This window comes from Mytilus californianus, unplaced genomic scaffold, assembly GCF_021869535.1.
Source record: "Mytilus californianus isolate M0D057914Y unplaced genomic scaffold, xbMytCali1.0.p SCAF_3, whole genome shotgun sequence".
In the NCBI taxonomy this organism is placed as follows: Eukaryota; Metazoa; Mollusca; class Bivalvia; order Mytilida; family Mytilidae; genus Mytilus; species Mytilus californianus.
In genome coordinates, this window is record NW_026262679.1 from 14,869,064 (window position 1) to 14,884,076 (window position 15,013).

Genomic DNA, 15,013 nt, shown 5'->3' on the forward strand with positions numbered 1-15,013 from the left:
AGATCAGCTGACTGCAATTGATAATAATCAGCAACAATCGACTAATAAATAAAGGTGTTAATTATATTGTTTAATGAAAATGTGTGGTAAATTGGAGTCACATGTCACCTAAAGGATTGTTTTTACAAATTTGATAGCAATAATTGTTTTGAAGTGGGTACTTCACAATAGTTTTAGCAGCACACCTTTTTTAACCATATTTTTTCGCCTCAATTTTTACTTTTAACGTTTTAACTATTGTTTTAAAGAAGATGTTGAAAAGTAACACAAATCTCTGTTTTAATTTTTCTTTGTCCTTTAAGTAAACATAAAGTATCCAATAAACTGACTGAAGATGAATCCTGTGTTTCCTGAAGTCAAATTTTACATTTATTTTAATAAAGTTCAAGAAATTTTGGTTCTGATTGAGTGTTTATTTATTACAATGTGTGATATAAAAAAGATATGCAGAATTATAATATTAATGAGACAACACTACTGCAACCTGAATTTTTTGTTTGTTAGCAAGAAGGAAAAAAGTTCACAATAAAAGTGACCCTACCCAAATTTGAACTTGATCTGAATTTTGTGGTAATAAGCATTGTCTGTAAGTCTCATAACATTTGGTTGAGGCTAACTTAAGTAGAGAACAGAAACTAAAAATTCAGCAATTTTTCTAATTGTAAACACGCATAACTCTAGAACAGTTGTGTATAAGTTTTATAACATTTGGTTGAGACAAACTAAAAAATTCAGAAATTTTTATGTTTATAAAGGGACATAACTCAAGAATGGTAAAAGTGTCGCCACCAAATTTCGTACTTAATCTGTATTATGTAGTAATAAGCATTGTGTATAAGTTTCATAACATTTGGTTGAGGCAAACTAAAGTTAGAAAACGGAAACAAAAAATTTGTACTTGATCTTAGTTTTGTGGTAATGAATATTGTGTATAGGTTTCATAATGTTTGGTTTGGGCAAACTTAAGTTACAGAATGGAAACTAAAAATTTTGCAATCTTTCAATTTATAAAGGGGCATAACTCAATAATGGTTAAAGTGACACTACCCAAATTCAACTTGATCTGTGTTTTATCAGTGGAAGTCAAAATTAAACATTGCATTGTATAAAGCATTGACTGTAGTTGATTCAACCATAATCATGGACAAAAGAAGATAACTCCAAAATAAAAATTACTTGATATCTAGAAGAAAATAAAAATTTTGTAATTTTTCCATTTATAAAGGGGCATAACTCTAGAACGGTTAAAGTGACTCAACCAAAATTCAAACTTGATCTCTGTTTTGTGGTAATAAGCATTGTGTATAAGTTTCATAATATTTGGTTGAGGCAAACTTAAGATTCAGAACGGAAACTAAAAATTTTGCAATTTTTCCATTTATAAAGGGGCATCACTCTAGAACGGTTAAAGTGACGCCACCAAAATTCAAACTTGATCTCTGTTTTGTGGTAATAAGCATTGTGTATAAGTTTCTTAACATTTGGTTGAGGAAAACTTAAGATTCAGAACGGAAACTAAAAATTTTCCAATTTTCCATTTATAAAGGAGCATAACTCTAGAACAGTTAAAGTGACGCCACCAAAATTCAAAATTGATCTGTGTTTTGTGGTAATAAGCATTATGTATAAGTTTCATAACATTTGGTTGAGGTAAACTCAAGTTACAGAACGGAAACTAAAAGTTTTGCAATTTTTCCATTTGTAAAGGGGCATAACTCTAGAACGGTTAAAGTGACGCCACCAAAATTCAAACTTGATCTGTGTTTTGTGGTAATAAGCATTGTGTATAAGTTTCATAACATTTGGTTGAGGCAAACTCAAGTTAGAGAACGGAAACCAATTTTGGGACGTACGTACGTACAGACAGACAAGGGTAAAACTTAATGCCCCCACCACTACGGGGGGGGCATAATAAAAAATACATTAATCTGAGTTGGCGAAAAAAATGAGAGCGGCAAAAAAAAAGTTGTTTTAGGGAAAGTGGTGGTGAAAAAAGAAATTGACCCAAGGGAAGCCCTGTTATATACTATTTCTTGATCTTGAAGATAAGCTTCTGTCCAATTTCATAACAATCCATGAAGGGTTTACAAATTTATCATGTCAAAATAAATGGAGAATGTGTCTATGGGCCACAGATGCCTCCACTTGTAAAAACGAATGAGTCAACTTCCACATACAGATGCAGGATTCACGTAATTAAGACTGTTCTGTGATAATAAGCATAAGTTTCATAACATTTGGTTGAGGCAAACTAAAGTTAGAGAATGGAAATGACAGATTTAGCAATTTTTATGTTTATAAAGGGGCATAACTCATGAACGGTAAAAGTGTCGCCACCCAATTTCGATCTTGATCTGTGTTTTGTGGTAATATGCATTGTGTATAATTTTTATAATATTTGGTTGAGGCAAACTAAAGTTAAAGAAAGGAGACCAATTTTGGGGACTTTCAACGGACAGACGGACGGACAGACAGACAGACAGACAGACAGCCGGACAAACGGGGCAGGGGCATAAAAATTTAATCCCAGACTGTCTTTAAATGTCAACTGTAAAAAACTAAGTTCATCTATCAGAAAGTTTGCATCAGACATTATCTCTTTATCATGACTGTCCCTCTGGTATCTTTCGTCCCTCTTTTATCATAAAAATGCTTCTGCCAGTTTCATAACATTCTATGAAGGACAACATAATTGATGTGTAACAAACTTTAATCCCAGACTGTTTCTATTAGTTAACTGTAAAAAACTAATAGAAATAAGAAGATGTGGTATGAGTGCTAATGAGACAACTCTCCATCCAAATCAAACAAGAGTGCACACACTGAAATGTCTCGCCTTCTTTACTAACCATTGATTTTATGTTGATAGTCCTAAATATAAAGCTTTAATACAAGTAACACATAAACTTAACATGATCCAAGAAAATGAGGTCAAGGTCAGATAAACCAAACGAGAAATACATTTACACCTTACAATCATTCAATAAACCAAACATAGTTGACCTATTGCTTATTGTTTCTAAGAAACAGTCTTAAACAAGAAAACTTAACATTGACCAATGAACCATGAAAATGAGGTCAAGGTCAGATGAACCATGCCAGACAGACATGTACACCTTACAATCAATTTAGGCATTAAATATAGTTGACCTATTGATTATAGTATCTAAGAAATAAACTTAACCATGAAAACTTAACATTGACCAATGAACCATGAAAATGAGGTCAAGGTCAGATGATACCTGCCAGACAGACATTTACACCTTACAATCCTTCCATACATCAAATATAGTTGATCTATTGCTTATAGTTGAAGAAAAGCAGACCAAAACACAAAAACTTAACACTGAGAAATGAACCGTGAAAATGAGGTCAAGGTCAAATAAAACCTGTGAGACTGACATGTACATCATAAAATATTTCCATACACCATTTATAGTTGACCTATTGCATATAGTATTAGAAAAACAGACCAAAACACAAAAACTTAACATTGACCAATGAACCATTAAAATTAGGTCAAGGTCAGATGAAATCTGCCAGTCTGACATGTACCGCTTACAATCATTCCATACACCACATACAGTTGACCTGCTGCCTGTAGTACACATGTATCTGAGAAACAGACCTTATCACGTTACTTTAACCTTGATCACTGATCCATGAATTGAGGTCGAGGTCAGGTTTACCCTGTCTGACGGACATGTAGACGTTGCAAGGAACCCATATACCAAATATAGTTATCCTATTACTCATAAATAAGTGAAAAATTCACGTGACAAAAAACTGTAATTTTTTCAAGCAGTCACTGAACCATGAAAATGAGGTCAAGGACAATGGGCATATGACAGACGGAAACTTCGTAACATAAGGTATCTGCATACAAGGTATGAAGCATCTAGGTCTTCCACCTTCTGAAATATAAAGCTTTATACAAATAGTTTACAACTCCGCTGCCGTCGCCACCTGATAGTAATACCTATGTCTTGCACGCTGCGACTTTCGTCACAGGCAAGACAAAAACTTAACATTGACCAATGAACCATGAAAATGAGGTCAGGACAGATGATAGACTAAACCGACATGTACATCTTACAATCATTTCATACACCAAATATAGCTGACCTATTGCTTTTAATACTTAAAAAACAGATCAAAACACAAAAGCTTAAAATTGACCAATGAACCATGAAAATGAGGTCAAGGTCAGATGATACTGGCTAGACCAACATATACACCTTAAAATCATTTCATACACCAAATATAGCTGACCTATTGCTTACAGTACTTGAAAAACAAACCAAAACAAAAAAATCTTAACATTGACCAATGAACCATGAAAATGAGGTCAAGGTCAGATGAAACCTGCCAGACTGACATGTACACCTTACAATCCTTCCATACAACAAATATCTTTGACCTACTGCTTATAGTATCTGAGAAATGGACCTTATCACGTAACTTTAACCTTGATCACTGATCCATGAAATGAGGTTGAGGTCAGCTGAACCCTGTTTGAGGGACGTGTAGGCATTGCAAGGAATCCATTTTCTAAATATATTTATTCTATTACTCATAATAAGTGAGAAATTCAAACTAGGATTTTTTTTAAGCAGTCACTGAGCCATGAAAATCAGGTCAAGGAAAATGGACATATGACAGACAGAAACTTGGTAACATAAGGTATCTGCATACAAAGTATGAAGCATCCAAGTCTTCAACCTTCTGCAATTACAAGCTTTATATAAATAGTTTACACCGCTGCGGCTGGATAGTAATCACCATGTCTTGCAGTTGCAATTGGCTTAACTCAAAAGATTGGTAAAAGGCACAAAAACAACTGACATATAAACAATACACAAAGCAAAGAGTGCTCGCAGTTACTGAAAGCAAGTTCAAAGCCAATTACAACTAACAAACAAATTATGTTCTCCCAGACTAAAGAATCAATCAGTCATGTTCCTCTGTTTGGGAATACTTTCAAAATATGGCAACAGAATTTGTTCAATACTTCTACAGTAAGTCAACTAGGGGAAGTCATGTAATGCTGCATTCTGCTTTATATTATAGCCTTTTATTCTTTTCATAATTTGGCTGATTTCCTGCCACTTTACTATAGTTTATCCAAAAAAAATTTTATATGACTTATCTTATATTGTATTTTAACAGTGTTTGGCACAATCTTTTCAACTGACAAATCTTACCTAGTTGGTTTCTCTACTTGTAATTTTGCAGAATGTCTGGCAGCAACCCTTTCTTGTAATGTTTTAGCTGACCTTGATGTTTGTGGGGATTTCTGGCCTTTGTCTGCTATATCTTCCTCTTCTACATTAATAAAATGATACTGTAAATTATTGCATGCATTTAAATGGTCATTATAATATTTGGCAATTCAAAACATCAAAATGGTTAAAAACAATTAAATTAAATATTTTTGTTAAAATGTCATACACCAAAAAATAAAGAAAATGTAAGTTTTTATTTTTTTTTTATCATTAACAAATAAAAATTCCAAAAGTTAAAAAAGTAAAACTGTACTGATATAAACCTAGTGGTCAATTTTGCATTCTAGATGCCTCGATTGTAATTTTGTGTTCTAGTTCAATTCAATTCTGGGTTCTAGATGCCTAAAGTTTAATTTTGCCTTCTAAATATCTACAGTTTAATTTTGCCTTCTAGATGCTTTAGAGTTTGATATTGACTTCTACATGGAATCCTACTTTTAGTTCAATTCTTTGTGCAAATTGAAAAGATAAATTTAAAATAAAATTTGGCATAAAATGTTCAGTTTGACATAAACTTGTATTCTAGTTGAAGTTTAAATTAAAATGTTTATTGATAGTTGAAGCCAAAGTTCCAGTTCATGTAATGGTTTTAAATGAAATCGACATGTGTTTAAGATTTATCTCCAGCTTCAAGTTAAAGTTCTATTCTCAAGTGAAACACCTTATTTCACAAAATTTGTTCTTAAATTTAACATAAAATGTTAACATAGAGATATGTCTCGCCTTTTTTGTAATTTTGATAATGCAAATGTTGAAATTAAAATAGCAATACTTTAACATGTAAGTTATGCAAATATTCAAGTCAATGAACCATGACTGAAGGTACATGGTTAAACAATCTCCATGGAAATGAGATGTAGATATAAGAAGATGTGGTATGAGTGCCAATGAGCCAACAATGTGCCAATGCTAATACAACTGCATACCAGATACCATTGACTTATCATACTTCATTCCCTTTAAACAAACCTAAATACAAACATTAACTTGTAAACTATGTAAAAGTTTCAAAGTCAATGAACCATGATAAGAGGTTGGGCTATATAATCTCCATGGAAACGAGACTTGCAAATGCCAATACATTTGCATACCAAATATCATTGACTTAACATCAGTGGTTCATCTTAAACTGATATAATACATGTAAACTTAGCGAAAGTTTCAAAGTCAATTGACCATGACTGAGGGGGCGAGGCAAAATATTCTCCATGGAAATGAGATGTGCTAATGCTTTTACAACTGCATACCAATTAACATAAGCCTACCACTAATGGTTTCCCTTAAACTGACCTAATCACAAACTAATACATGTAAACTAAGCCAAAGTTTCAAAGTCAATAGACCATGACTGAGGGGGCAGGGCCAAATAATCTTCATGGAAATGAGGTTTGCCAATGCTTATACAACTGCATACCAAATATTATTGACGAGGTGCAAAAATTTGTACACCATATCCGGATTTCGACAATCAATGTCTCTTCAGTGATGTTAGGGATCAAAAGGGTATTTGGAAGGCCATATAAATTACCTCAATTTAGGATAGACTCTTGAATTTTAAAGAGTTGAAATAGGATGAACGGATCATATAAACCTGAGGGAAAATATAATACAAGCCCAAACGATAAAATATAAACAAGTCTAAATTGAAAACAACGTTCAAACCTATGATTGCGTTGGATAAAAACCGCAATTTTTATACCTGTGCATGTAAAGCAATTTCGTGGTAGAGGGGTCTCAATACAGCACAAACAACAATTTCCAAAAGACCAAAAAAGGTGAAAAAGTATATTTTAACAAAACGCATTTGACTAACAGGTCGAACAGCTGATGTTCTTAAACCCTGCTGACTGCCATTGACGATTGCCAAATAAATTGATCACAAGATTTAACAAAATGGATCTTAATATTAATTTAATACCAAACAGAAAACAATAAACTTGCGGGAAAGATGGTATACAACAAACATGAGGGGCAAAAATTTGTACACCATATCCGGATTTCGACAATTAATGTCTCTTCAGTGATGTTAGGGATCGAAACGGTATTTAGAAGGCCATATAATTTCCCTCAATTTAGGAAAGACTCTTGAATTTTAAAGAGTCAAAATAGGATGAACGGATCATATAAACCCGAGGGAAAATATAATACAAGCCCAAACGATAAAATATAAACAAGTCTAAATTGAAAACAACGTTCAAACCTATGATTGCGTTGGATAAAAACCGCAATTTTTATACATGTGCATGTAAAACAATTTCGTGGTAGAGGGGTCTGAATACAGCACAAACAACAATTTCCAAAAGACCAAAAAAGGTGAAAAAGTATATTTTAACAAAACGCATTTGACTAACAGGTCGAACAGCTGATGTTCTTAAACCCTGCTGACTGCCATTGACGATTGCCAAATAAATTGATCACAAGATTTAACAAAATGGATCTTAATATTAATTTAATACCAAACAGAAAACAATAAACTTGCGGGAAAGATGGTATACAACAAACATGAGGTGCAAAAATTTGTACACCATATCCGGATTTTGACAATTAATGTCTCTTCAGTGATGTTAGGGATCGAAACGGTATTTGGAAGGCCATATAATTTACCTCAATTTAGGATAGACTCTTGAATTTTAAAGAGTCGAAATAGGATGAACGGATCATATTAACCCGAGGGAAAATATAAAACAAGCCCAAACGATAAAATATAAACAAGTCTAAATTGAAAACAACGTTCAAACCTATGATTGCTTTGGATAAAAACCACATTTTTTATACGTGTGCATGTAAAAAAGTTTCGTGGTAGAGGGGTCTAAATACAGCACACACAACAATTTCCAAAAGACCAAAAAGAGTGAAAAAGTATATTTTAACAAACCACATTTGACTAACAGGTCGAACAGCTGATGTTCTTAAACCCTGCTGACTGCCATTGACGATTGCCAAATAAATTGATCACAAGATTTAACAAAATGGATCTTAATATTAATTTAATACCAAACAGAAAACAATAAACTTGCGGGAAAGATGGTATACAACAAACATGAGGGGCAAAAATTTGTACACCATATCCGGATTTCGACAATTAATGTCTCTTCAGTGATGTTAGGGATCGAAACGGTATTTAGAAGGCCATATAATTTCCCTCAATTTAGGAAAGACTCTTGAATTTTAAAGAGTCAAAATAGGATGAACGGATCATATAAACCCGAGGGAAAATATAATACAAGCCCAAACGATAAAATATAAACAAGTCTAAATTGAAAACAACGTTCAAACCTATGATTGCGTTGGATAAAAACCGCAATTTTTATACATGTGCATGTAAAACAATTTCGTGGTAGAGGGGTCTGAATACAGCACAAACAACAATTTCCAAAAGACCAAAAAAGGTGAAAAAGTATATTTTAACAAAACGCATTTGACTAACAGGTCGAACAGCTGATGTTCTTAAACCCTGCTGACTGCCATTGACGATTGCCAAATAAATTGATCACAAGATTTAACAAAATGGATCTTAATATTAATTTAATACCAAACAGAAAACAATAAACTTGCGGGAAAGATGGTATACAACAAACATGAGGTGCAAAAATTTGTACACCATATCCGGATTTTGACAATTAATGTCTCTTCAGTGATGTTAGGGATCGAAACGGTATTTGGAAGGCCATATAATTTACCTCAATTTAGGATAGACTCTTGAATTTTAAAGAGTCGAAATAGGATGAACGGATCATATTAACCCGAGGGAAAATATAAAACAAGCCCAAACGATAAAATATAAACAAGTCTAAATTGAAAACAACGTTCAAACCTATGATTGCTTTGGATAAAAACCACATTTTTTATACGTGTGCATGTAAAAAAGTTTCGTGGTAGAGGGGTCTAAATACAGCACACACAACAATTTCCAAAAGACCAAAAAGAGTGAAAAAGTATATTTTAACAAACCACATTTGACTAACAGGTCGAACAGCTGATGTTCTTAAACCCTGCTGACTGCCATTGACGATTGCCAAATAAATTGATCACAAGATTTAACAAAATGGATCTTAATATTAATTTAATACCAAACAGAAAACAATAAACTTGCGGGAAAGATGGTATACAACAAACATGAGGTGCAAAATTTGTACACCATATCCAGATTTCGACAATTAATGTCTCTTCAGTGAAGTTAGGGATCGAATATATATATACAAGTCTAAACTGAAAACAACGTTCAAACCTATGATTGCGTTGGATAAAAACAGCAACTTTTATACGTTTGCATGCAAAACAAATTTCTTGTTAGAGGGGTCTAAATACAGCACAAACAACATTTTCCAAAAGACCAAAAAAGTGAAAAAGTATAATTTAACAAAACACATTTGACTAACAGGTCGAAAAACAAATGTTCTTAAACCCTGCTGATTGCCATTGGTGCTTGCCAAATAAACGGATGACTGATCTAATAAATGGATCTTCATTATAAATTTAATACTAAACAGAAAACAATAAACTTGCGGAAAAGATGATATACCGCAAACAAAAGGTGCAAAGGTTTTAGTACACCATATCCAGATTTCGACAATTAATGTCTCTTCAGTGATGTTAGGAATCGAAACTGTATTTGGAAAGCCATACAATTTACCTCAATTTAGGATAGACTCTTGAATTTTGAGGAGTCAAAATAGGATGAACGGATCATATATATATGTACAAGTCTAAATTGAAAACAACATTCAAACCTATGATTGCGTTGGAAAAAACTGCAATTTTTATACATGTGCATGCAAAACAAATTTCTTGGTAGAGGGGTCTAAATACAGCACAAACAACATTTTCCAATAGACCAAAAAAGTGAAAAAGTATAGTTTTACAAAGCGCATTTGACAAACAGGTCGAACAACAAATGTTCTTAAGCCCTGCTGACTGCCATTGGCGATTGCCAAATAAACAGATCACCAATGTAATAAATGGATCTTAATTATAAATTTAATACTAAACAGAAAACAATAAACTTGCGAAAAAGATGGTATACCGCAAACAAAAGGTGCAAAGGTTTTTGTACACCATATCTGGATTTCGACAATTAATGTCTCTTCAGTGATGTTAGGAATCAAAACAGTATTTGGAATCCATACAATTTACCTCAATTTAGGATAGACTCTTGAATTTTGAGGAGTAAAAATAGGATGAACGGATCATATATATATGTACAAGTCTAAATTGAAAACAACATTCAAACCTTTGATTGCGTTGGAAAAAAAACGCAATTTTTATACGTGTGCATGCAAAACAAATTTCTTGTTAGAGGGGTCTAAATACAGCACAAACAACATTTTCCAAAAGACCAAAAAAGTGAAAAAGTATATTTTAACAAAACGCATTTGACGAGCAGGTCGAACAATGGATGTTCTTAAATCCTGTTGACTACCATGGCGATTGCCAAATAAACGGATCACCGATGTAACAAAATGGATATTAAGTATTAATTTAATACCAAACAGAACACAAAAAACTTGCAGAAAAGATGGTATATCGCAAACATGAAGTGCAAAAATTTGTACACCATATCCAGATTTTGACAATTAATGTCTCTTCAGTGATGTTAGGAATCGAAACGGTATTTGGAAGGCCATATAATTTACCTCAATTTAGGATTTTCTCTTGAATTTTGAAGAGTCAAAATAGGATGAACGGTATATATACTGTTAAAAATATGTTTCTGTACAAACAAATGTTGATATTCATAACTTATAACACATTAGTCAGACATGTTAGGAAAAATTTCCTAGGAATTTGTACATACTTATTTTCAAATTAGTTTCTTGTAAAAAATGATAAAGTTAGTTATGGGATATGTTACTAGGGCTTATTGGATTCTGTTTATTGGCATTATAAATACCATAAAAAAAGAGAGATGGTGGCACAAATCATATATTTGTAAAACAGCAAATGCCACAAATTCAGTCCAGGCCCATTAACACTGAATTCCCTAAGGACAATCGCTCACCTATAATTTTTTGTTTAAATCTTTCATCAATGATTATTTTTGCTTTTCAATATATATTAATGAGTGGCTTAAAAATGTCATTTAAATGTTCTTTGTATCTGTCATATTTTCTTCAAAAGCAAAAAAATGCATTTTACCCCTATGTTCCATTTTAGCCATAGTGGCTATGTTTCTTGACGTACAAGGAAAAAAAATACAAAATTTATACTAGATACTCTGAAACTCATTCATCCAAAGTTTGGCTGAAATTGTTCAGCAGTTTTTTAAAGTAAGCAAACTAGATGAACAAATTGAGAAAAAATTGTCTTTAAAGGGCAATAACTCCCTAAGGGGTCAATTGACAATTTTGGTCTTATGAAAACTTATTTGTAGATCTTACTTTGCTGAACATTTTTGCTGTTTACAGTTTATCCCTATCTATAATAATATTCAAGATAATAACCGAAAACTGCAAAAATTTCCTTAAATCATCAATTCAGGGGCAATAACCTAAAAATCAGATACCCAATTTGGCTGATAATTTCAGGGCAGGTATACCTTGACCTAATAAATACTTTAACTTCTTGTCTGATTTGCTCTAAATGCTTTAGTTTTTGAGATACAAGTCAAAAACTGCATTTTACCCTATGTACTATTTTAAGCCATGGCGGCCATGTTTTCTGAGGAAACAAAAAATAAAACATAAAGTTTATTCTGGATAACCTAAGAATCATTCAGCTTAAGTTTGGTTTAAATTTGGTTCAGTAGTTTCAGCGGAGAAGATTTTTTAAAGTTCGAAAACATGATAAACAAATTGTGTAAAATTGTCCTTAAAGGGCAATAACTCCTTAAGGGGTCAATTGACAATTTTGGTCATACCAAACTTATTTGTAGATCTTACTTTGCTGAATATTTTTGTTGTTTACAGTTCATCTTTATCTATAATAATTTTCAAGATAACCAAAAACTGCAAAATTTCCTTAAAATTACCAATTTAGTGGCAGCAACCCAACAATGGGTTGTTAGATTCATCTGAAAATTTCAGGGCTGATAGAACTTGACCTAATGAACATTTTTACCAACTGTCAAACTGCTTTAGTTTTTGAGATATAAGCCAAAAACTGCATTTTACCCCTATGTTCTATTTTTAGCCATGGCAGCTGGTTTTTTTTGAAGAAACAGAAAATAAAACACAAAGTTTATTCTAGATACCCTAAGGATCATTCAGCTCAAGTTTGGTTGGAATTGGTTCAGTAGTTTCAGAGGAGAAGATGTTTGAAATAGTTTACACAGGACGGACAAGGACGACGACGACTAAAACATTAAACTAAAGACAACAAATAACAAGATTTTTCACTTTGAACAGGCAGAGGAACAAATGGAATGGGTTCAATCAATTTTCCAAAAAGAAACAAAAACCTGAAACCAAAGGAAACAAACAAATTCCTAACCTGCCCTACCATTTTCACAGATATGGCTGAGTGCATGTTTTAATGGCTATAAATTAAACAAAAAGTTAAAATATTTTGGGGAGAATGAATCAAAATAAGAATTCATATAAGAGCAGGAGCTAGGAGTGAATACCTTCCATTTGAGGATCTTTTCCTAAACCTCCCATAAATACTGTATTTACATTCCACATTCCTTCTTCATACTTTGTCTTCTCTTTCTTTAATTCTTGCATTTTTTTTTGTCTCTCACTAAAATGAATATATTTTTATTATTATGAAAATTTCTGATTTATGTACAGAATTGATAGAAAATTTCTAATGACAAGGACCATATTTGAATACATATGTTCTATTATGTCTGTTTGTTTTGCTCACACATTGTTGTCAATATAATGGAATTTAATGTGACTGCCATACCAGTGAGAGGTTTAGCTAGCAATAAAACCAGGTTTAATCCACCATGTTCAACATAAGGAAATACCTGTACCAAGTCAGGAATATGACTGTTGTTTTCAATTCATTTAATATGACTGAGCTTTTGATTTTGCCATTTGATAAGGGAAGTTCTATTTTAAATTTTCCTATGAGTTGGTATTTTTGTTATTTTACTTTTTTCAATGATCGATGTAAAAATTAAAACCTGAGACTGCAATTCAAATTGTTTTTCTCAAAATTACTCACCTAAATAAACATTCATTTCACAACTGCATTTAACCTAAGTAAAACTACTATTACATGTAATAGTAAGTTGTTTTGCTCAAAACCTTCAAAATTGGGGACCTGATACAATGATATCTCAAGAGGGGCAGTAGGAGGTGGTGTCATCCCGAATTTAAAAAAAAAGCATTCTCAGGGACCCCAAAAAATCAATCATTAATAACTGAGTCGCTATAAGGGTAAATCCCAAATTCCTGCGAAAAATAAAGGGCCAAATCGTGAATTCCAGCAAAAATTAAGGCCTAATCCCGATGTCCTGCAAAACGTCCTTCCACCCCTCTATCAATTAACTAGAAAATTAACACTTACATAAATATTAAACATATATATATCGATAGACTTATATTGCTGAATTTTATGTACATACGACTGTAAATGTAGTGTGGACTTTCCTAAGCTCTGATAACATGTGTATTGAAAACCACAAACAAGTATAAAAATTTGAACAAACCAACTTAAATGCTCCCTGAACTGCACATAGATGGATTATAGTCACTGACATACCCAATATTAATGCAAGATAAAAGTCATAGTAATAAAATAAAATATTGACACAGAGATATGTCTCACCTTAAAGTAAATTCGATAGTATAATGCAAATGTTGAAATTAAAATGGCAATACTTTAACATGCAAACAATGCAAAAACATTCAAAGTTGATGAACCATGTCTAATGGTGCAGGGCCAAACAACCTCCATGGAATTGAGAAATGCTAATGCTTATAAAACTGCATACCAAATACCATTGACTTCAGTTGTTCCCTTTAAACTTACCTAATCACAAACTTTTTCATTTAAACTATGCAAAAGTTTCAGTCAATAAACCATGATGAGGGGGCAGGCCATATAATCTCAATGGAAATGAGACTTGCAAATGCTGATAAAACCTCATACCAATTATCATCGACTTAACAGTGGTTCATCTTAAACTGACCTAATCACAATATTTAACATGTAAACTATGCAAGACATTCAAGGTCAATAGACCTTGACTGAGGGGGTGGGGCCAAATGATCTCCATGGAAATGAGATGTGCTAATGCTTAAACATCTTCATACCAAATATCATTGACATACCACTAATGGTTCCCCTTCAACTGACCTTATCACAAACTAATACCTATATCTTCCAGGTTTTAGGAATTAAGTTTCATATTTTTGAAATTAATGGAGAATGTCCATGGGACACAGATGATGTCTCAGCTTGCATATAATGTTATAAAGGGACATAACTCCAGAACGGTAAAAGTGATGCAACCCAAATTCCAATTTGATCTGCATTTTGCGGTAATAAGCATAGTGTATAAGTTTCACAACATTTGGCTGAGGCGAACTAAAGTTAGAGAACAGAAACTAATTTTGGGACGTACAGATGGACGTACGTACAAGGTTAACACTTAATGCCCCCTCCACTGTGGCAGTGGGAATAAAAATGGAAACTTGAGTTATCAACACAAACTTTCCATAAAACTAAATGAAGAATGTGCCTATGGGACACAGATGCCCCCACTTGTATATACACAGCAAATTCTGCATTGTGTATAAGTTTCATAACATTTGGTTGACGCAAAATAAAGCGAGATT

The 15,013-nt window shown here is 32.8% G+C and overlaps 1 protein-coding gene across 2 annotated transcripts in view; it reads right to left on the minus strand.

The window, feature by feature from the left end:
* LOC127733966 (coiled-coil domain-containing protein 87-like) overlaps positions 1-15,013 on the minus strand; it is an 89,311-nt gene that overhangs the window by 33,899 nt on the left and 40,399 nt on the right. For both annotated transcript variants that reach the window (XM_052243455.1, XM_052243454.1), the window contains 2 exons: positions 12,847-12,962; positions 5,205-5,325 (listed from right to left, as the gene is read on the minus strand). In XM_052243455.1, coding sequence (XP_052099415.1) covers positions 5,205-5,325; positions 12,847-12,962 — 237 coding nt within the window. The remainder of the gene's footprint in view (positions 1-5,204; positions 5,326-12,846; positions 12,963-15,013) is intronic.